General features: G+C 41.9%; 1 protein-coding gene across 12 annotated transcripts in view; it reads left to right on the top strand.

The window, feature by feature from the left end:
* Positions 1-22,759, top strand: part of SETDB2 (SET domain bifurcated histone lysine methyltransferase 2) — an 88,761-nt gene that overhangs the window by 9,027 nt on the left and 56,975 nt on the right. For 5 of the 12 annotated variants that reach the window (XM_072992908.2, XM_072992964.2, XM_072993010.2 and 2 more), the window contains exons 3-7: positions 7,587-7,652; positions 12,749-12,848; positions 18,219-18,776; positions 19,106-19,216; positions 20,006-20,175. In XM_072992908.2, the coding sequence (XP_072849009.2) occupies positions 7,587-7,652; positions 12,749-12,848; positions 18,219-18,776; positions 19,106-19,216; positions 20,006-20,175 (1,005 nt within the window). Of the gene's footprint in view, positions 1-6,501; positions 6,543-7,586; positions 7,653-12,748; positions 12,849-17,502; positions 17,634-18,218; positions 18,777-19,105; positions 19,217-20,005; positions 20,176-22,759 lie in introns of those variants that run through there. The other 7 variants (XM_078378287.1, XM_078378290.1, XM_072993169.2 and 4 more) reach the window with 6 other exon arrangements.

Genomic DNA, 22,759 nt, shown 5'->3' with positions numbered 1-22,759 from the left:
CCCCCCAGAGAGAATACACAAGATTCGACGAGCCATCAGAAAATTCCAGCCTCGAGGTCGGGTGACAGCCCATCATGCCCAGCACCTTCTCGGCCTGATGTCCTCTACCACACCGGCACTAGCCCACGCTCGTCTCAAGCTACGGTCCCTCCAGTCATGGTTCCTCGCTCTCTTCGATCCCATGGTGGACAGCCAGAGGAAACGTCTTCGTGTCACGCCGGAACTAGTCAGACAGCTCCAGTGGTGGACGTACACACCTCACCTCATGGTTGGCCGTCCCTTTCGTCCACTCCGTCTCACCACCCAAGTCACAACGGACGCCAGTCCATCCGGCTGGGGGGCGCACTGCGGCCATCACATCATTCACGCCCTCTGGACTCCGCAGGAAGCAATGTTCCACATCAATCACCTGGAACTGCTTGCGGTCATCAAAGCGTTCAGGTCCTTCCTTCCGCTGCTACAGGGCCGCGGAGTTCAACTAGTGACCGACAACACTACCACAATGCATTATGTCAACAAGCAGGGAGGAACTCGTTCTCAGTCACTCCTATACCTCTCCATCCTCCTCTGGGAGTGGTGTTACCGTCATCAGGTCTACCCAGTAGCCATCCATGTGGCCACAGAGGACAATACAGTCGCAGATACTCTCAGCAGACTTCAACATCAGACACACGAATGGGAACTGAATCCTCTGGTCTTCCAGGACCTTTGCCACTGGTGGGGGACCCCCGTGTTGGATGTGTTTGCATCCCCTCAGAATGCGAAATGCCCCAGGTATGCGTCTCGGGCCGGCCTCGGCCTGCACTCTCTCGGCGACGCATTCATGATCCCATGGAACCAGGGCCTCTTATACATGTTTCCACCTCTTCCGTTGATACAGAGGTCCCTAGTGAAACTCCGACGTTCGATGACTCCAGCCATTTTCATCGCACCTTTTTGGCCTCGGCAGGTGTGGTTCCCCACTCTAGTCCAGATGGCTGTGGAATCCAGAACCCTCCCGTTGTGGCCCGACCTGCTGACCCAGGAGGCGGGCAAAGTCCTTCACCCGGACCTCGAAGCGCTCCATCTGACAGCGTGGAAGATCGTCCCGAAATCAAGGAAGTCTTGAATAACGCCGTCAAGCCTTCCACGTCTCGTTTGTATGCGTACAAGTGGAAAAGTTTTTTGAAGTTTACCCAGCAGAGGGATCTCGTTCCGTCCCCTGTATCTGTTGCCACACTTCTACAGTACCTCCGTTATCTGTTTGATTTTCACCTTTCTATTTCTACTATCAAAGTGTATCTCGCAGCGGTTGTTTTCTTCCAACCCAGAAACTCTCCCTCTTCCCGGCTTTTCTCTCACCCTACAGTTAGAATGTTCTTGAGAGGCCTCTCTAATCTTCAACCTCCTATTCGTCCACCACTTCCACAGTGGTCCCTGCACTTGGTCCTACATGCACTTTCTAGGCCTCCTTTTGAGCCCATGGCTACCTGTGACCTTAAGCTACTCTCTTTGAAGACACTGTTCCTGGTGGCTATCACGTCCGCTCGCCGGGCTAGTGAATTAGCAGCGCTTTGCTCTGATCAGCCATTCCTTCAATTTTTCAGGGACAAGGTTATGCTCTACTTGGACGTTTCGTTTCTCCCTAAAGTAGTCTCGGACTTCCATGTCAATCAGCCACTGATTCTGCCAACCTTGTTTCCGTCTCCGGCTACCGATGTTGAGTGCATGCTTCACATGCTCGATGTTAGACGATCCCTCGCCTTTTATGTATCTAGGACTAAGGACTTTCGACAGGCGAACAGGCTTTTCCTCTGTTACTTTGGTCCTAAGAAGGGCTGTCCGGCCTCGCCGTCGACACTCTCTAGGTGGCTGGTATCTACCATCGCTCTTGCCTACGAACTCAACCGCAGGGACCCTCCAGAGGGGCTTAGGGCCCACTCCACCAGGGCTATAGCCTCATCAACTGCCTTACTCCATGGCGTCGACCTGCCCGACATCTGCCGGTCCGCTACTTGGTCCAATGCCTCTACCTTCATAACCCACTACAGATTGGACATGAGGGCAAGAGATGAGACGAGGTTCGGGAGGGCAGTGTTAACATCTGTTCTTCAGTGACAGCCCACCATCCGGTTAGTAAGCGTGCTAATCACCCTTTGTGTGCATTCACAGAAGACCACGATGAAGAAAGAAAGGTTACTTACCTGTAACGATGGTTCTTCAAGTGGTCATTCTGTGAATTCACACAATCCCGCCCGGCCTCCCCTCTGTTTCTCTGTCACTGGTATCTCTATGACTTCAGGTACCTGTGGTGGACAAATGGAACTGAGGGACGGTTAGGCTGGGCGTGCGCAGTAGGGGTAGTCCTAAACATTGTTACTTTTCTCTGGCAGCTAGAGAATGTTCCGAGAGGACCAACGCTGGCGCTGGTATTAACCCTTTGTGTGAATTCACAGAATGACCACTTGAAGAACCATCGTTACAGGTAAGTAACCTTTCTTTTTCAGGGGTCATTGGATTTAAGTGTCATAAACAAACAAACAAACAGACAGACAAACAAACAAGCAAACAAACAAATAAATAAATAAATAAATTAAATAAATAAAAAGATATCATCGCCGCGGGGAGGGGGCGATGATAACTTCCTCAATGGCTCAAGGGGGCGTTTCTTTCAAAAAGGTTAAGAAACACTGGTCTAGAGGGGCGGGGTATAAATTTAATAAATAAATAAATAAATAAAGTTTGGAGAACCAGATCCACACTTCAATTTATATGTAACATGTGATGGAAACTAAGATATGCTATGCAATATTTGTGGATTGCTGTGGTATTTATTCCTGTTTAGCTAATATGTATATGCTTGAAATGCCTCTGAGCACATGCAGATTGTCACTGAGAAAGTGAAGTTTTTCCCTGCCCTGGATGAAAAAGAAAAAGTGGAACCTTTTGTTGTTGTGGGCTTCCTTCCTTCTAGAGTAATCTGTTGAGAGCTAGGTGCTGTTAAGATTGGAGCCTGAACCAACATAAGTACAGCAGGAACCACAAGTGTGGGGTCCGCAGCCTGGGGTACACCTGGACCCGATGCTCACCATGGAAACGCAGGTGGTATCGGTAGTCCACACCGCCTTTTTCCACCTTTGGCGGATTGCCCGGCTGCGACCTTACCTAGACACGGGGGCGCTCACTACCTTAGTACTTGTGCTTGTAATTTCTACATTAGACTACTGTAATGCGCTCTACGTGGGGCTTCCTTTGAAGCTGATGCGGAAACTTCAAGTGGTGCAGAATGCGGCGGCCAGACTCCTTACTGGAGTGAGAAAATATCAACATATCTCTCCTACTCTGGCCATGCTGCACTGGCTGCCCATCCGTTTCCGCATTGACTTCAAAGTGTTAATGCTTACATATAAAGCCCTAAATGGTTTAGGACCTCGATACTTGGCAGAACGCTTACTCCCAACTAGTTCTACCCGTGTCACCTGCGCCACCCGCTCGAGCCAGGGGGTGAGGCTGAGGAGCCTGGCGCTGAGGGAAGCCCGGAAAGAAAGAACTAGAAACTGGGCTTTCTCGGCGGTGGCTCCTCGTCTCTGGAATAACCTACCTCCGGAGATTCGCGCTGCACCCTCGCTGGGTACTTTTAAGAACCAACTAAAAACATGGATGTATAGGCAGGCCTTCCCTTCCAGTTAATTCCTGTCCTCTTTCCTGTTTTTCTCTTTATTTGATTTATTTTTATTTTTCCCATCTTATAGAATCATTTAATTAATTAATTGTTATAAATTTTTTAGAACTTGTTATCCTTATGTTGTAAGCTGCCTAGAGTGGTCGAAATGACTAGATAGGCGGGGTATGTATAAATAAATAAATAAATAAATAAATAAATAAATAAATAAATAAATAAATAAATAAATAAATAAATAAATAAATAAATAAAAAGTGGGTGGTGTCACCTCTCTTTCTCACTCTTATCTTCTCCGTCCCTTCCTATTTATGAGGCTGGTTTAGGGCCACTAGATACCTCTTGCCAGAACACTGATATTAAAGAGGGCTTTTTAAAATTAGGCTGAGGGTACTGGAGATCATGTGCCCTATGTAGAGCAGGTATAGAGGCAGACCTGAACATTGCTCAAGAGACAAAACACTGCCTCTATTTTCTTTTCAAGTATACTGCACACCAGGGTCCTCCAAGCTTTTCAGAGTGAGGGCCACAACATACATGTTCCACATTTTCGAGGGCTGAAGGAAGATGCGCACACATGCATACGCACTCACGCTGGGCTGGATAAAAAGGCAGGGCGGGCTGGATGTGGCCTCCGGGCCATAATTTGGAGACCCCTGCTGTACACAAATAAGGCATGTCATCTCAGCTTCCCAACCCCCTTACTGCCTGCCTGCAAAGGGTCCATTCCTGATTCTTCCCAATTCCTATACAGCAGATCTTCAGAAACTTTGCTTTTCTCCTAGGTACATCTCTACAACTTCCTTGCTGTTTGTATGTTTTTTGTGCTGACTTCTCATTTCTGCCTGGACACAACCCAGTCGAAATCCATTTCACTTCCAAAATAGAAGTGCAATAAAGCATAGCCATACTTACCCCAGATGTCCATTTCAGGTTTTCCCGCTGCCCTTTGTGCAGCAGTAATTCTTCTTACTTTCCGACCAGTGAGGGCAAAAGGGATATAGTTTGTCTCTCTCATGTCCCTTCTCTCCCCTAAGCTAAACATACCTAGTTTTTTTAGTCTTTTTTTCATAGGATTTAGCCTCCAGTCCCCTTATCTTCTTTGTTGCTCTTCTCTGCACCCCTTCCAGGGCCTCAGCATCTTTTTTTGTATTGTAGTGACCAGAACTGGGCACAGCACTCCCAAGTGTGGCCTCACCAGTGTGGTATAGAGCGGTACTATCACTTCCCATGATCTTGGTGCTATCCCCCTGTTGATGTTGCCTAGGACTGTCTTGGCAGCTGCAGCACACTGCTGACTCATCCTTAGGTGGTGGCCCATCAGGACAACAAAATCCCTTTCACAGGTACTACTGTCGAGCCAGGCACCACCTATCCTGTACCTGTGCATCTGGTTTCTCCTGCCTATGTGCAGGGCCTTACCTTTCCCACCACTGAACTTCATCTTATTGGATAGGGCCCAGTGTTCAAGTCTGTCTATGTTGAGTCTATCTTCCAAAGTATTAGCAGTTCCCCCCAGCTTTGTGTCTGATGAGTGCTCCTTCAATCCCCTCATCCAGGTCTTTTATGAAGACGCTGAAGAGCACTGGGCTCAAGACAGAACCTTGAGGGACCCCACTGCACACACTTCCCTGCATGTAGATGTGGTTCCATTGAGGACCACATATTGAGTGCAGTTGGTCAGCCAGCTGCAAATCCATCTGGAAGTTGTACTGTCTGTCCTACTTTGTTCTATCTTACACAGAAGTAGGTTGTGGTCTACCTCATCCAATGCCTTACTGAAGTCTAAGTCTACTATATCCACTGTGTTTTTTGGTCCACTAATTTAGTCACTCTATCAAAGAAGGCAATAAGATTTGTTTGGCATGAACTGTTCTTAACAAACCCATGCTGACTTGTAGCAATCACCTCACAAATCTGCTACTTGATTTCCCCCCCCCCCCCAGGATTTCCCAGATATTGATGTCAAGCTGATTAGTTTGTAGTTTCCTGGATCCACTTCCCCCCCCCCTTTTTTTGGAGATTGGAACCACATCAGCTCTTTTCCAGTCCTCTGGCAGTTTGCCGGTGCTTCAGGACCTCTCAAAGATTTCATTCAGTGGTTTTGAGATCACATCTGCGGTTCAATCTTGTCTTTGATTAGCAGTCTGCCCTTAATAAATAAACAAACATGTATCTTATGCAGTATACAACTACTTGTGTACATCTTTTTTTAAAAGAAAAAGCAAAAGTGCAAGAATGGGAATAATGGCCATAGGTATCACACTAAGCTTTTAAACTCCGGATCTGTTGCATGCCAGATTTCAAGTAACAATGGTCTTGACGTCTGTAATGATTAAAATGTGTGCTACTATTGTAAAATATGTGCTACTATTGTGAAATACTATTTAACTGCATTTTAATATTATAATTTATGGGGAAAATCCTATTCTTGTAGTTAAGTTGTTGTAAATCAGACATTAGCACCATAAATGATAAATATAAATGAATCAAAGCTTCCTACACACCCCTCCAGTTTCTGAAGCTCACTAGAGTGAAACATCTAGAGTGAAACATTACTCACTAGAGTGAAACATTTCCCTAGGGAAACATTTGGGAACCTTCGGATTTTGCCTATTATGTTTTTAGTTGTATATGGTTTTCATCCTTTTGTAAGTCAGTGTGGGTCCTTGCTTTGGGAGAAAATGATATTCAAATAAAGTGAAATAATGAGGAAAAATTTTAGAGTTAACCTATTGTTTTAAGAGATGGGAATCTTAAGCACAGACTTTTTGTATGTAATTTTCTTTTGTTTCCCTGTCTTTGCTGCCCTCTTCCGTACCTGCCACTTGAATGATCCTCAGCCAGCCATCCCCCAAATATTATGAATTTTATACATACGCAGGTATTAAGAACAATATAAATTAACAGTTTGTGTTTAAAAATATTTTTGTTTCCTTAGTTAACAAAAGAACTGTCAAAATGTTTGTCCTGCTCAGGAAGCAGTACTGGTGAACAAGAGAAGAGAGTTAGGGAACTGTGCATATCTTACTGCCTACATCATGCAGGAATAGAATAGAAAAGTATAGATTGATATTTGGCTGTAACAAAGCAGGTCCAAAAAATTAGCCCAATGATGAAGTCCCCTTGGGTACCCTTATTAGGAGAAAGGCAGCTGATCAAGCAAGCAAGCGAATGAATGAATGAATGAATGAATGAATGAATGAATGAATGAATGAATGAATGCTCAGCTAAACTCAACTGCTGGTCCTAATTAGAGTGTACCTATTGAGTCAAATGGGACTAATCTTATAAGTTCAAATCATTCAATGGTTCTATTCTGAAACATAAAAAGTTGTTGGAATGACAGTTGGCTAGCTACCTCTTTTCTTAAGAATGCCTGCTTTGTACTCCGCAGATAAGAATAATATGGAAATAGAGAAGCATTGCAGTGTTTGTTGAGTTGGAGCTTCTTGTTTGCAGATCTTGGATCTGTTTTTCATATGAAGGGTACAGCTATGTATCCAGTTCTAAATCTTATTTCAGATTATTTTATACTTTGAAAAAGATTGTGTTACAGACCTGGGGAAACTCAGTGCAAATGTAGAGGCATCGCTTCCCGCTTATGAATTGTTCTGCAATTCATAATTCACAATTCGTAATTCACAATTCGTGGCGCAGTAGTTAAACTGCTGTACTACAGCTAAAACTGTGCTCACGACCTGGGGTTCAATCCCAGGTAGCCGGTCAAGGTTGACTCAGCCTTCTATCCTTCCGAGGTCAGTAAAATGAGTACCCAGCTCGCTGAGGGGGGGGGGGCAATGTGTAGCCTGCATAATTAACTTTTTAATCACCCAGAGAATGCTTGAAGCGCTATGGGGCGGTATATAAGCAGTGCACTTTGCTTTTAATAAGCTTTTAAATGTTTTTGGTACTGTCATTTCAACAGAGTGCTGCCACGCTTTGGCACTTCTGAATCTCCCGGATATGAATGAACTCTTGCAACTAATAAATGGTATGAAATAGTTTTATGTTTCCTACTGTGTATGTCTTATCTCTTGCTGTGTATGTCTCTTGTTGAGCCAGGAAAAATAACTTATTAGGAGGAGTTTGTTTGGTTTTTTAAATATTGGAACTTTTCTGCTTTTTCTGCATGAGGCACTGCTCTAGAAACCTATTTCAGATCATGTATTGCCTCTATACCTCTGCAGCACGTAGATGGTATTTATAAAATCCCATCTTTTTGGCATTCATGTTTGAAATGTGTCCTGTGTGTAGGACTGACTTGTGCAGTTCTTGAGATTTTAGAGAATTGTATTTTATCAGATGTATGCATGTGAGACTCTGAGGCTGTAGGCCCATATTCAAACCGATTAGCCAACATGTGGAAATCGGAGGTGTGTGTTCCTGATCTTCCACTGTATGTGAGCTAAGCATAATTCTAGCAGTTTCTTAATTGGTCCACACAGCGGAGAGAACCCTTTAGAGGTGTGGGCTACCTCTGCATCATAGAAGGCCGTATCCAGTCCCATAATCCCTGTGCCAAAATATTTTTCTTAATTATTTTTCAGTGAGAAAGCCCCCTTGCCCCTCTTTTTCTGGCCAGTTTTGGAAATTAAAAAATCAAAGACATTCCAACTGAAGCCCCACAAGCAAAGCATATCCAGAATACAAGGGGTTTTTCTGAGGGAAAGATTTTAAAATGTGGTTGAATTGGGGCCCTGTAAAGGGCTGTATTTGGGTTCCTGTATAACCCAGAGGCCAAACTATGCCTACTCTGGTGTATTATATAAACCACTGGAATAATTTGGTTTCATTGTAATGAGTCCAAAGCTCTCTGGTGAGAAATGTCGACAGTTGTTGTATCACACACACAGGAAGTGTTAGGATGTTTGGGTCACATCACACATGGGACCATTCTGTTCCTGAGAACCGGAAGAGTTTCCCCAAGATCCTCACTCTTGGGTTTTTGTGGCATGGAACATTAAAATGGTTCTTGCAGAGATGGTGGTTAATGTTGCTGATGGCTGAGTATGTCAAATAAAGATACAAGAATCAGAAGTGTGTTTTTTGTTTTTTACTATTTTGTGTTATTGATTCTGGCCACAGAATCAGAAATTGATTCAAGAATTGATACATTTCCTGGCTCAATGCTTTTTTACAGGTCAGCGACAGCCTATTGCAGTTAATGGTCCTAGTCATGCCAGTATGTTTATTTAATGAACACTTTCAGTGCTTCTTACTGGTGCTTTTGTGTTTATTTTTAATTAATTAATTGTTTGTTTATTTCTATTTTATCCCACCCAGCTAGTGGCAAGGCCACTTATTCTGGACATGAACAAATAAAAATAGCACAATATACATAACAAAACTAATAATAAAATTTGCATAAAACAGACAATGGACATAATCAGAGGGTGTGAGGCTTTGTGTCATCAATACACTGATGACACCTAGCTCTACATCTCCTTTTTTCCAACAGGAGTGGATGCCATTGTAACGACCAAGGTCCCCCCTAGAGGTTACCTAGTCGGCGGACAGAGAGTAATTAGGAGTTTGCCCACCCTTATGGTGCTGAGTGAGTCCTGGATCTCAGCAAGGCGTGAGCCAAACACCTGCCTACAAGTCTGTCCTAATAAGCACACTCCTGTACCTTAGGATATTTCAGATAGAAAACCATGTGCGTTTTGTAGTCCTTGGACTTACTAAGTTCCACAGGTTAGGATTCATTAAGTAACATTTGGCCGAGGCAATACCATCATGGATGACCTATGACAGTTTACTGTTCAAGAGACCAATTGATTTTTATAATCATTGTTTTATTAAAGAAAATAGAATATTCCATAAAGAAAAAGTCAGTTTATGCAAAAGCATGCAAATGATCATTTTTCAGTTAGTTACAAAATTGTAATGAAGTAAAGAATCCATGAAAAATATAAAAGTTCCAAAAGTCTAAGAAATCAAGTAAAAACTGGTTAAGACGGCAAAAAGGCAGATGCCTCCCCTATAATCCAAAAAGGTAATCCATAAGGAAAACAAAATAAAGAAAATAATCCAAATAAGTGTAAAAGTCCAAAGTCCATCATTGTCCTGTAAAAAGAAAAATCCTGTAAAAGAAATATCCTATTCTATTAATTTTACTACAGCTAATAATCACATCTCTCTAAAAACTAATCCAAATTGTACTGATCATACTAAGCCATACTGTCCCCTCTCTACCACCATGTCCATAAGCAAAAGTTCCTTTTTCAAGCTTAGCTGGCATATCCCTTATCTTCCTCTTCTCACGGTGTCATCCAATCACGGTACAACGTTGGGTAAACAGTCCTGTTTTTCTGCTCCATTCTTTTCCCATGGGTAACAGATGTTATTTGGGTTTGGTGGTCTGCAATAAGCCACAACAAAGTCCATCTATCTTATTGTGGAATGTTCTTCTCAGGCCTTCAGAAGAGCATTCTCCCATCCTCCTACTAGCAGATACTTTGTTAGCATTGCAGAAATCATTTATGCAGAGAACCAATATGGAATCCCTCTTACATTGTTCACTACTACATAATCAATCTTCAGTACAAGATCTCAACCATATAACCCATATCATCACAGCCATTCCATCCCTTCAGCACGGTCTGGTTGCCGTACTGGGATGGATGCAGGTGAATGGTCTGAGACTGAACCTGGACAAGATGGAGGTCCTGAGGGTGGGTGGCCCAGACATTGGTGGTTTGGGAAACTCTCATTTGGGGGGGGGGTGACTCTTACCACTGAGTTTCGCAGCTTGGGGATACATCTTGATCTTGCGCTTACCATGGAAATCCAGGTAATGTCAGTGGTCCGCATCGCCTACAGTACTTCCATCTTGGCGGATCGCCCAGCTGCATCCCTGTCTTGATGTTGGGGCCCTCACCACTCTGGTCCATGCGCTTGTAGTCTCAAGATTAGACTACTGTAATGTGCTCTACATGGGGCTACCATTGAGATTGATGCGGAAGCTTCAAATGGTTCAGAACACGGTAGCCAGAATTCTCACTGGGGTGAGAAAACATCAACCTATCTCCCCCACTCTGGCGGCCTTGCATTGGCTACCTGTTCGTTTCCACATTCATTTCAAAGTATTAATGATTACATATATAGTGGTGCCTCGCAGAGCGACGTTAATTCATTCCGCAGAAATCGCTGCAGAATGAAAACGTCGCTATGCGATATTAAAAAGCCCATAGAAATGCATTAAAATGCTATTAATGCGTTCCTGTGCGCTTAAAACTCACCTTTAAGCGAAGATCCTCCATAGCGCCGCCATTTTCAGTGCCTCTAAAGTGAGGAATCTGTGCGAAAACACAGTGGGTGGCCATTTTGTTTACCCGGCGGCCATTTTGAAACTGCCGATCAGCTGTGCGAAAATGGACGCTTTGCGATGATTGCTTCCCTGCGATCATTGCAAAGCGAAATTCACCCATAGGAAACATCGCAAAGCGATCGCAAAAAATGCATCGCTAAGCGATTTCATCGTAAAACAGAGCGATCGCTAAGCGAGGCACCACTGTAAAGCCCTAAATGTTTTAGGACCTCAATATATGGCGGAACGCTTTCTCCTACCTAGATCTACCCAAATCACTCGCTCTAGCCAGGAGGGGCGGCTGAGGGGCCTAATGCCGAGGGAGGCCTGAAGAGAAAGAACAAGAAAGTGAGCCTTCTCGGCAGTGGCCCCTCGGCTCTGGAACAATCTTCCCCCAGAAATTTGTCTTGTTCCCTCACTGGATGTTTTAAACAGCCAGCGTAAGACCTGGCTCTTCAGACAAGCCTTCCCTCCTGTCGATACCTAACTTATTTCATCATCCTATTAATATTGTTGTTTTATTTTACTTTAATATTGTTTTTAGCCGCCCAGAGTAGACTTTGGTCTAAATGGGGGGGGATATAAATTAAATAACCTGTTTCCTGGAAAATAAGACCTAACTGAAAACAAGCCCTAGTATGATTTTTCAGGATGCTTGTAATATAAACCCTACCCCAAAAATAAGGCCTAGTTAAGTGAAACCCGCCCTTGACTATTGTGCAGCATTGTGCAGCAACTGGAAGAAGATGGCATGACTGTATTTGAATAATTGTAAATGGCTGTATGTGAAAAAATAAAATAAAACATCCCCTGAAAATAAGCCCTAATGTGTTTTTTGGAGCAAAAATTAATATAAAACCCTGTCTTATTTTTGGGGAAACAGGGTAGGTAAATTAAATAAATAAATAAATAAATAAATAAATAAATAAATAAATAAATAAATAAATAAATAAATATCATCATAATCTCTAAATATAAAATAATTAATACAAAAAGGATAATAATGGTTGAAAAATTATAGATCCAGAATACGGTAATAATAGATGGCGGAACAAGTTCACAGGCACAAAAAGAAAATCCAGTTACTCAACTAAAATTACTTTGGGGTAAGGCCATAAAAAGCTTTGTGAAACTGCCAGCTGTACCAGCAGAGCTTCAACAAAAAAGAAGAAAGTTTAAAACTCAACAAAGCCTGGCTTCCAGCACTGAAAAATACAGCCTGCAAAAGGTCAACAAACTCTACCCAGCCACAAGGACCAGTGATCACTGCACACAAAAGACCAGCTAACGACACCCATCAATCACAGTGACAGATAATCTCTCCCCCTTATCACAACAATACACCCACAACAAAAACACACTGATCACCATAATCACCCAATCTCCTTAAAAGGACAAAAGCTTTTCCCACAGCAATAAATACTCAACTATCCAACAAACTGCAACAGAGCACAGACAGAGTTCTGACTCCTGTCCTCTGAAGATGCTGGCCACAGACTGGCAAAACGTTAGGAAGTAAAATCTTAAGAACACAGCTAAACAGCCTGGAAAACCCACAACAACCACTTTTATTTTTATTTTTTTCTTATATATGTTGAATACAGAATACTTTTATCAGGTGGGCAATAAGGATCACTAATGCAATGTTAGCATCATCCATTTAAAAGCATTTGGGTAATTTGTGTTTGTTTATACTTGTATTTTTGATAGACTGTATCTGTAGGATGTTTAACAGTTGTCGTTGTATGATACTGAAGCTTGCATTTCCCTCTGTAAAGTAAGTGTTGTCGCTGAAGAACAAACAGCCATGTATGAACAAGGTTTACATTCTTCTGCCTCAAGTAAAATGGAAGAAAGTCCTGGGGATGTTACTTCTTTGTGAGTAGAAGACTGTATAAAAAATTACATAATTTTAATCCTGCCTTTTTTCTTCAGAGGGATGGACTGTTAATTAGAAATAATGTAAGAAAGTATAGCCCTCTAGTCAGGAGCTGGCTGCGTTTGAAATCAGGACTTGCACTTTTCCTCATCACTGCTTATTTCTGCTTTGCTCATTTACTCTTTCTTTTTTATTATTTTTAATTCTTTATAAATTTTTTAAAACTAAACAGATTAATCAAATACAACATAAAGTTTACATTCTATCCACGCAAACTATGTACAAACAATAATAACAGAAAAATGTAGTGCTCCCTGCACCCTGGGGACCATCATATCTTACATAATTTTTAAATCTCTTTATACCTGAACTTCAATCCATCACTTAACTGTGCCCATATCCCTTCCAAAAATGCATATAATCTTTGTTCTGCTTTTTCCCTTACTCTTTACTCAATACAACATTTATAAATTCATCCCATATCTCATTAAATCTAGTTGTCTTTAACTCTCCATTTTTGAACTTACAAAGTCAATTTATCTTTAATTGCAGTATTCCAAATTTCATTATGCTATTAATGGAAGACCCAATTTTGCTTTGTTTTTGCAATGAGCAGTTGAGCTGCTGTTATCTCTTTTTTTACATTATTTACATCATTGTTTTCTATTAAAAACAATAATGCTATTTTTGATTACATTTCAAAATTAACTTCCAATATTTCTCTAATCTCTTCAAAAACTTTACACCATATCTTTTGTACCACTTCACAGTTTCATCATAGATGCAAGTATGTTCCCAATTCTTTATCACATATCCAACATTTCTTAGGATACAATGGTGCCTCGCAAGACAAAAGTAATTCGTTCTGCGAGTAGTGCCATCTTGCGAAATTGTTATCTTGCGAAAAGCGGTTTATTTATTTATTTATTTGATTTATACCCCGCCTATCTGGTCCGAGAGGACCACTCTAGGCGGTTTCCCATAGGAATGCATTACAATGTATTCCTATGGGAAACCTCGCAATATGAACAAATTATTTTCGTCTTGCAAGGCATCGGTCTTGCGAAAAAAATTGTCTTGTGAAGCACAGCCATAGAAGAAGCCATCTTGCGAGTCACCAACACGATAGCAAAAAGCTTTCGTCTTGCGAGTTTTTCATCCAGCGAGGCGTTAGTCCTGCGAGGTACCACTGTATTTATCATTTATAGTATTTAGTTTTACTGGAGTTAAGTACGATCTCCATTTTCTTTTATTCTAATTGACATATTTTTTTAAAAAATCGTTTTTAAAATTTTCTTCCAGTCTTCGATCTGTGCTCCCAACATCTGTATCCCATATTGTATTTTAGCCTTCTAACTGATCCTCTTCTTCTTCCATAAACATCTGTACAATATACAGTGGTGCCTTGCTTAGCGAGTGCTTCGCTATGCTATGAATTCGCATAGCGAGGGGGTCCGGGCCATCGCTGGAGCATTCGCTCAGCGATGGCCCCTATGGCGATTTTTCGCTTTGCGATGATCGCTAAGCGATTCGCTTAGCGATCTTCGCAAAACGAAGCGGGGGAGAACAGCTGATTGGCGGTTCCAAAATGGCCGTCGGAAGGTCCGCGCCGCATTTTCGCGCCCTGCCCTCGCTTACCGAGGGCGCGAAAATGGCGGCGCTATGGGACAACATCGCTTAACGGTGAGTTTTCAAGCCATAGGAACGCATTGAATGAAGTTCAATGCGTTTCTATGGCTTTTTTAGTCCCGTTTAGCGATGTTTTCGCATAGCGAAGGTTAATCCGGAACGGATTAACCTCGCTATGCGAGGCACCACTGTACTTATTCTTCCTTTGTCCGTCCTTTCATCTTTCACATTCTCCATATTATTCATAATAGTTTTTTCAAATGTTGTCAATTTCCTATCTGTTAATCTAAATATCTCACTGTTTCATCCATTATTCAAATTGCATTAAATTTAACCAATTTAATTTTTCTCCTGTGAATATAGTTCTTAATTGTTTCTTATTTTTCATTTTTTTTCATTCAGAATCTTCCCATTTATATATCTGTTTTCTTTTAACATATTTTTCATTTCCTTTATCCCGTATCTTGGAAAGCTCTCCAGCTCCACTACTGGAGTTATTCCAGGACAAAATACTTGTCTCCATTTATTCCAAGTTTCTAATACATTCTTTATAGAAGAATTTCAGATCTTTTTAATTATTCCTTTAACTTTTTTCTTTATATCAAGTTTCTTGTAACTCTCCTATTTCATATACCTCTTGTAACTGTATATTACTCCATGTTATTTTCTTATTACATGTTGTAATACAGTGGTGCCTCGGTTTCCGACCGTCCCAACATATGACCATTTCGAGTTGCGAGCAGCTCTGGCCACAAAATGTTGCTTCAACTTGTGGCCGGAGCTTCGACTTGCAAAAAGAAAAGAGGCAGGGAAAAAAGGCGAGGAATTCAAATGTAGGTCCTAACGGTTGGTTGGCGAAGCGCTTCTTTATAGTTCTTTCGCCCCAACGGTTAGAGAGTGTGCATTGGAGGAGGCTTCGGACTGCCTGGTGCTGGTTTCTGCTCCTGAGTAAGTATATTTACTTTGTTTATGCTTTATCTTGATTGTATAATTTCAGAGAATTTGCCTCAACTGTCTCTTTAATTTTGTCTGACATCCCTTCAAATGGCTTAGTATTTTTCCATAGTTATTCAATCTCTCATGCCTCTTTTAAATATATTTTGAAGTTTCATCCACCACTACTTTGATAGGACCTATATCACATATTATTATTCAATTCAGCCATAATTTGAGAATATTATGATAGATATTTTTCTTTCTGCAGTGATTTTTTATCCATGTCTTGATCTTGTTGAAATCTTTGTAGCCTTCAATCTGAGGGTTTCTTCCTCCACCAGACTGCCTCTAGGCTTTTACTTTTCAGTTTTGACATCAATCAGCCAATGTGTATACCTTTAAATCATTGACACTATATTAACAAAATAAAAACGTAGTCCTTTTAGCCTTCCACCTGTTATGGTCTTATATGTAGCAGATGGAGACACACACACACACCCCGTTGCTCTCTATAGTTTGTTGAAACCAGAAGCATTTAGCAGGTCCTCCCCTTTCACCTCCTTTCTTATCTTGTTTTTAAATCTCTGAGCATTTGATGTCTCAAGCAGCAATCTTTATCTGTTTTAAGAGGAACAAAATTTTGTCTTGGTGCTTTTTTAAAATTCAACATATTTCTCTCACTTCCGAAGCAATTAAAATGTGTATAGTTTTTCATTTTCTCACTTCTTAGCTCCACACATTTTCTGCCAGAAGCAGATTCCTGCAAGAGGGAGGATCATTCTCTAATCTTTTTCCACAATCCAAAAGAAAATACCCTACTCCTCTTGCCCAGACATTTAATCTAATTAATCTAATCTCTTATTTCTCTTTCCTCTGCCAGCTCGAACTGTTGAGTGTCTGCCAGCTAATTAGTAGCTGTCACTTCCTTTTCTCCCACCTTGTCAGTCTTCAAGAGATATTCAGTTGTGGTCTGAACTTCTTTCAACAGGTTGCTGTGTGTTTTTATTTAATTGAAGGTTCCAGAGAAGAGTTATTAACATCTGGCCATCTTGCCTTTTTGGCCCCTCCTCTATCCATTCATTCTTTCTGTTTGCCTGTCTTGCACTCCTCTCTCATTCTTCTGGACTGTTCCCTCCACCTGCTTCGCCTCTCTCTTAAATTGTAAAAGTTTATCTCTCTTATCTTCTTCATTCTCACTGATTTTAAAGTTCTTTAGCCAGTGACTGCCATTGTTAGCACTAGAAAAAGAATTGGTAGACCACTGAATTTTTTTAATTTTAAAAATTGTTAGAATGTGTAGATCACTTAAAAAAACAAACCAGTTCTTCATAATCAGTACAGTGGTACCTCGCAAGACTATTACCCCGCAAAATGACGAATCCGCATGACGATGAGGTTTTGAGATCGTCATTGTGCTTCGCAAAACAGTATTTACTATGGGCAATTTTCACTGGACGATGTTTCGGTCCGTGCTTCGCAAGACTTTTTTGTTTTTTTTCGGGACCGATGCTTTGCAAGACGATGGTTTTAACAGCTGATCGACGGCTTCGCAAAATGGCTTCCCTATGGGCAATCTTTGCAAAACGAGTTTTTTGGGACCGATACTTTGCAAGACAACGATTTAAACAGCTGATTGGAGCTTCGCAAAATGGCTTCCCTATGGGCGAGTTTCGCAAAATGATGACTATTTTCCCCATTGGAACGCATTAAATGGATTTCAATGCATTCCAATGGGGAAACACTTTTCTCAAGACGATGTTTTCGCTACACAGCAATTTCAATGGAACAGATTAACATCGTCTTGCGGGGCACCACTGTATCTGTTTTAGGCTGAATTTTACAGTTTGATGTATCCCTGTATACACCAGCGAGGAGAAAAGCATCAATATGTGAATATATTTCTTATAAGATCAAAAATAGTTCCTGTTAGTTTGACTTTTGCCAAGATGGGCATGAACCTTGGTTTGCAGGTTCCTGCCAGTTCATCAGTGTGGCACCATACTCTGAGGCAGCACTGCAGTAATCCCTGCCCCACCTCATCATCTGAGTGGGCGACTACTGGAGGAGGAGAAGTAGGGAAGCATGAATTCCTGCTGAGTCTGCATGATAGCACAAAGAGCAATGTGCACTGGATGGTGACTGGGGGAGCCAGCCAGGGGGTCGGGGAAGGGAACACGTGGCTTCAATGGTGCTGCACCAACACAAATATGTGAACCAAGGTTGGTGCCCATCTCTATTTGTGACAAATGCTTAAAATAATGTATTCATGTTCTAAAATTTTTTACAGACTTTTAGTTTCTTTTAAACTAACTTGCAGATTCAGCTGTGTCAAGACCTGAGTTTAATGTATGCATTTCCTGTTGTCATGGCTGAAATCCTGTTGCATAGCTACGCATGTGTAATACAGAGCCGCAGAATTAGTAGAAGAATCACTGTAGGAGGAAGTGCTATTCATGAAGCATTTCCACAGATGTGTTATGCAACTGCAAGGTTACAATGTGAACTGCTAGGTTGATTGCATTTGTCAGATTGTGTGATAATGACTGCCTGGGTGTAATGCACAGTGCACTTCCGCAGGCATAATTTTATGCTGTGCCAGTTTTAACAGTATTTCAGGCAGGGTGTTAGAGGAAGGTCCCTTCCTTGATGGAATAAAGCTAACAGCAAATGCCCAAACATCTGAGGCTTTTTGCATACAAATGTTGTCGCATGAGTTATTTGAATGGCTGTGTCATTGAAGAAATCATCACATATTGGTTGCTTTAATGTTTTGCTTTTACTTTTGCATGTACAATTTTCAACAGAAAAATGGAAATGACAGAGGTAATGAATTCTAGAAATAAAGGTGAAAGAACAGCGAAATCTTTAAAATTCTGCTATGAGGATCACACTTGTTCTAAAGACTGTCTTTCCAAAAGACCATGGAACTCCTACAAGGATGAAAACCCTCTTAATCTACCATTACTGCATCACTTCCAGAGATGGCATGCAAAAGCAGATTCTATGTCAAAGTCACATGATGTGATATACAAGACTCCTTGTGGAAAGAGTCTGAGAAATTTCAGAGAAGTTCAAAATTATTTGTTTCAGACAGAATGCACCTTCTTATTTTTAGATCATTTTTCTTTCAATACCTATGTGCAGGTTTTTAGAAACAATCCTCGTCGTCAAGCATTTTTATTTGATTTTGATATCAGCAAAGGGGCAGAGACTGTACCAGTTTCTCTTTGTAATGAAATAAACCATGAGCAACTGCCTTATTTCAAATATCGGAAGTCCTCCTGGCCCCATGGATACTTCTTAAACAACTTTTCCACCATGTTTCTTGACTCATGCAGCTGCACAGATGGCTGCACTGATACGTAAGTATTTAGAATTTACTGAATCAAGGATTTGCTTTTAAAAGATGTCCATTTTGTAATGAGCAGAGTGCTATCAAACCTATCACATAGAAATAAATTTAGAATTGCAATGTATGTTGAAAAACTTAATAACTAAACTGAAAATAATTCCTTTGTTATTTGTAAATCTGTTCAGTATGCCAAAACTCCAAGTTAAATGTCTTGGAAAATTACTAAATAAAATAGTTTATCCTGAAAATTTTGTAGTCAAACTAATGTGTATACAATAAATAGGCCATGTTGCTTTATTGCATATCCTTATTTCCATTAGATTATTGTATGCTTTTTAGGACAAAATGTGCATGCCTGCTTCTTACTGAGAGGAGCTGCCGTGAAGCTTCAGGAAAAGAAACATGTCTTGGTTATAATTATAGAAGGCTAAATGGACCTATTTCCAATGGGTAAGGAATCCTAAGTTTGTTCTTATAGTTAGGCTTTGTTTAGTGATTGCACTGCATCCTTCATTCAGTAAGGTAAAGGTAAAGGTTCCCCTTGACATTTAGTCCAGTCGTGTTCGACTCTAGGGGGCGGTGCTCATCGCCGTTTCCGAGCCATAGAGCCAGCGTTTTGTCTGAAGAGAGTTTCCGTGGTCACGTGGCCAGTGCAACTAGACATGGAACGCTGTTACCTTCCCACTGTGGTGGCACCTATTTATCGACTTGCATTTTTCAACCAGGTTAATCCAAATAATCCACCAAGATCAATTGGGTTTTTTTTTAACCAAAAAGACAGATGACAAACAATATAAGAATAATATTAAACATCCTAGAATACTATGAAACATATACGGAAAAACAAACAGAAGTGGTGATGGAAGACCTCTTCTTCCACCATCAATTCTTGTCTTTTTAATAGCCTTAAAATTTAAATATATTCTTTCTAGGAGTATATTTAAATATATTCTTCCTAGGAAAGCTGATCGGCATTAGGTGTGCGCTCATCTGAATTTCCTTACCTTCATAATGTACTGTTTCTTCTTCATTGTCAGGACCCTTTACTTCCTGCTTTTCTCCAGGTCATAATTGAATTCCTTCCTTTTTTGAATACTCAGATATGTAATAGTGATATCTTGCAAAAGTATAATGACTGTACTTTTTCCATACGTTTCCCAGACACCTGAGGATATTGCACAGTCTTATTTGTTCTCTTCACCTGTAATCTGCAAAAAAATATTTTTTTTTATGTAACAGAATTTATGAGTGCAACCTGTTATGCAGCTGTGACAAGATTATGTGCCAGAACAGAGTAGTCCAGCATGGCCTCCAAGTTCGGCTGCAGGTCTTCAACACTGAAAAAAAGGGCTGGGGTGTCCGTTGCCTTGATGACATTGACAAAGGAACATTTGTTTGTACATATGCAGGTAAAGCAAAAGTAATTTAGGAATGCATGAAAATTCATTATTATTTAAAAAGCAAAAAATAATAATTACAGTAATTTTGGAGCAATAAATACAGTTGTTAATTAGTAGGACTTATTGAATTGACACCTATGTAAATCCCACTAATTCTGTGATTGAAGTCCTGTTCTTTATTGCAACTAGAGCAGGCCAATTGAATGTCTTGCTGCAAGGATTTGGTGAGTCAGCTCTGTAATTTTTATTGATTCAAATGAGAATTGATGCAGTACTCTAGTTGCAGCTAGATTAGGCCCATTTGAATCAGTGGGATTTATGGAGTAGTTGACTCACCAAATCTCCACTGCTTCAGTAGGTCTACTCTAGTATAACTTGCTACACTGAGCAACAGTAGTTCTGTTACTAGGTTCATTCCAGTTTGGTCTGACAGTTGAATTTACATTTAAATAATTGTTGCCATAATATGGTGAGGATTTTTCCCCAGTGAACTTTCTGAGTTTTACTTCTTATTTTTACTTTGTTATAATATTTTTGAGGCATTAAATTTTACTTGTGTTCTGTTGCCATACATATCCTTGCATCCAACCGGCAGATGGAATTTTTCCGTATAGTTCGCGGTCTATCCGGAATTGGCCAGGGTGAAGGGCCTCCTTCTATCATCTCACCTGACCAATTTGCAGCGTTTTTAAAATCTAAAGTGGAGGCCATCCGCCGTGACCTTTCGCCTTTTTCAAATACAATGGATCGAGCAGAGATGTCCAGCGCTCCGTCCTGCCCGGTAATTCTCGATTCTTTTCAGCCTGTAACATCAGAGCTGGTAGACAAGGCGCTTGATCGCTGTCGGGCCACCTCCTCTTCTCTCGACTTTTGCCCGGCCTGGCTAATCAAAGCAGCCAGGCCGGTAACAACTGAATGGGCCACTGCAATAATTAATGGGTCTCTCCAGGAGGGCAAGGTACCCCTTGCCCTCAAGGAGACACTCATTAGGCCCATCAGGAAGAAACCAAATCTGGCGGCGGATGAAATTGGCAATTATAGGCCCGTCGCCAGTGTGTCCTTACTCAGCAAAGTGGTTGAGAGGGTGGTGGCAGACCAGCTTCAGGCGCTCTTAGACGAAACCAATGCTCTAGACCCATTTCAGTCGGGCTTCAGGCCGCGCTATGGTACAGAGACGGCACTGGTCGCACTGCTGGATGACCTGTTGAGGGAGGCCGATGGGGGCAATGTGTCCTTGTTGGTCCTCCTTGACATCTCAGCTGCCTTTGATACCGTCGACCACGGTATCCTCCTGGGGAGGCTCTCTGAGCTGGGAGTCGGTGGCCTGGCACTTGCCTGGCTCCGCTCCTTCCTGGAGGACCGCCCCCAGAGAGTGCAGATTGGGGAGAATTTCTCGGCCCCGTGGAGTCTCAGTTGTGGGGTTCCACAGGGGTCGATCATCTCCCCAATGCTGTTTAACATCTTCATGAGGCCGCTGGGCGGGGTCATCAGAGGGTGTGAGGCATCATGTTACCAGTACGCTGATGACACACAGCTCTACATCTCTTTTACTCCAACTTCAATGGATGCTGTCCAGTCCCTCCAGCGCTGCCTGGACACCGTACTGGAATGGATGCAGTCAAATGGATTGAGGCTGAACCCGGACAAGACGGAGGTCTTGAGGGTGGGTGGCCCTCCCGTCAGCGGCATAGGTGACTCCCTTTCTTTTGGAGGGACGACCCTTGCCACAAAGAGTGAGGTCCGCAGCGTGGGGATACATCTGGACCTGACGCTAACCATGGAAATCCAGGTGGCGTCCGTGGTCCGTTCTACCTATTTTCATCTATGGCGGATTGCCCAGCTGCGGCCATATCTTGATCGGGGGGCCCTCACAACTCTAGTCCACGCACTCGTAATCTCAAGACTAGACCATTGTAACGCACTCTACGTGGGGCTGCCTTTGAGGCTCATGCGGAAACTCCAGATGGTCCAGAATGCAGCAGCCAGGCTTATTAGTGGGGTGAGAAAATATCAGCACATCTCCCCCACTCTGGCTGCGCTGCACTGGTTACCTATTCATTTCCGCATTGACTTCGAAGTATTAATGATTACATATAAAGCCCTAAACGGTTTGGGACCTCAATATTTGGCAGATCGCCTCCTCCCACCCAGATCTACCCAAGTCACCTGACATAGCCAGCAGGGACGGCTGAGGGGACTGACGCCGAGGGAGGCCCGGAAGGAGAAAACAAGAAACCGGGCCTTCTCGGCGGTTGCCCCTCGGCTGTGGAACACACTTCCCACTGAAATTCGGCTGGCACCCTTGCTGGGTATGTTCAAAAACCAACTAAAAACATGGTTCTTCAGACAGCCCTTCCTCCCAGTCACCTAAGTTCTTTTCCCCCCTTTTTTCCGGTTCTTAATGTTGCCATCTTGGATAATATTAATTATAATAATTGCATTATGGTAGTTATTTTTCTACATTGTTTTAATGTGTTTTAATTTTTGTAAGCCGCCCCGAGTAGACATTGTCTAGAGGGGCGGGGTAAAAATTGAATTAAACAAACAAACAAACAAACAAACAAACAAACAAACAAACAAACAAATAAATAAA

Source organism: Pogona vitticeps, chromosome 1, assembly GCF_051106095.1.
Source record: "Pogona vitticeps strain Pit_001003342236 chromosome 1, PviZW2.1, whole genome shotgun sequence".
Classification (NCBI taxonomy): Eukaryota; Metazoa; Chordata; class Lepidosauria; order Squamata; family Agamidae; genus Pogona; species Pogona vitticeps.
The sequence above is the reverse complement of the archived record's forward strand: the minus strand, read 5'-3'. Positions and strand labels throughout refer to the sequence as shown.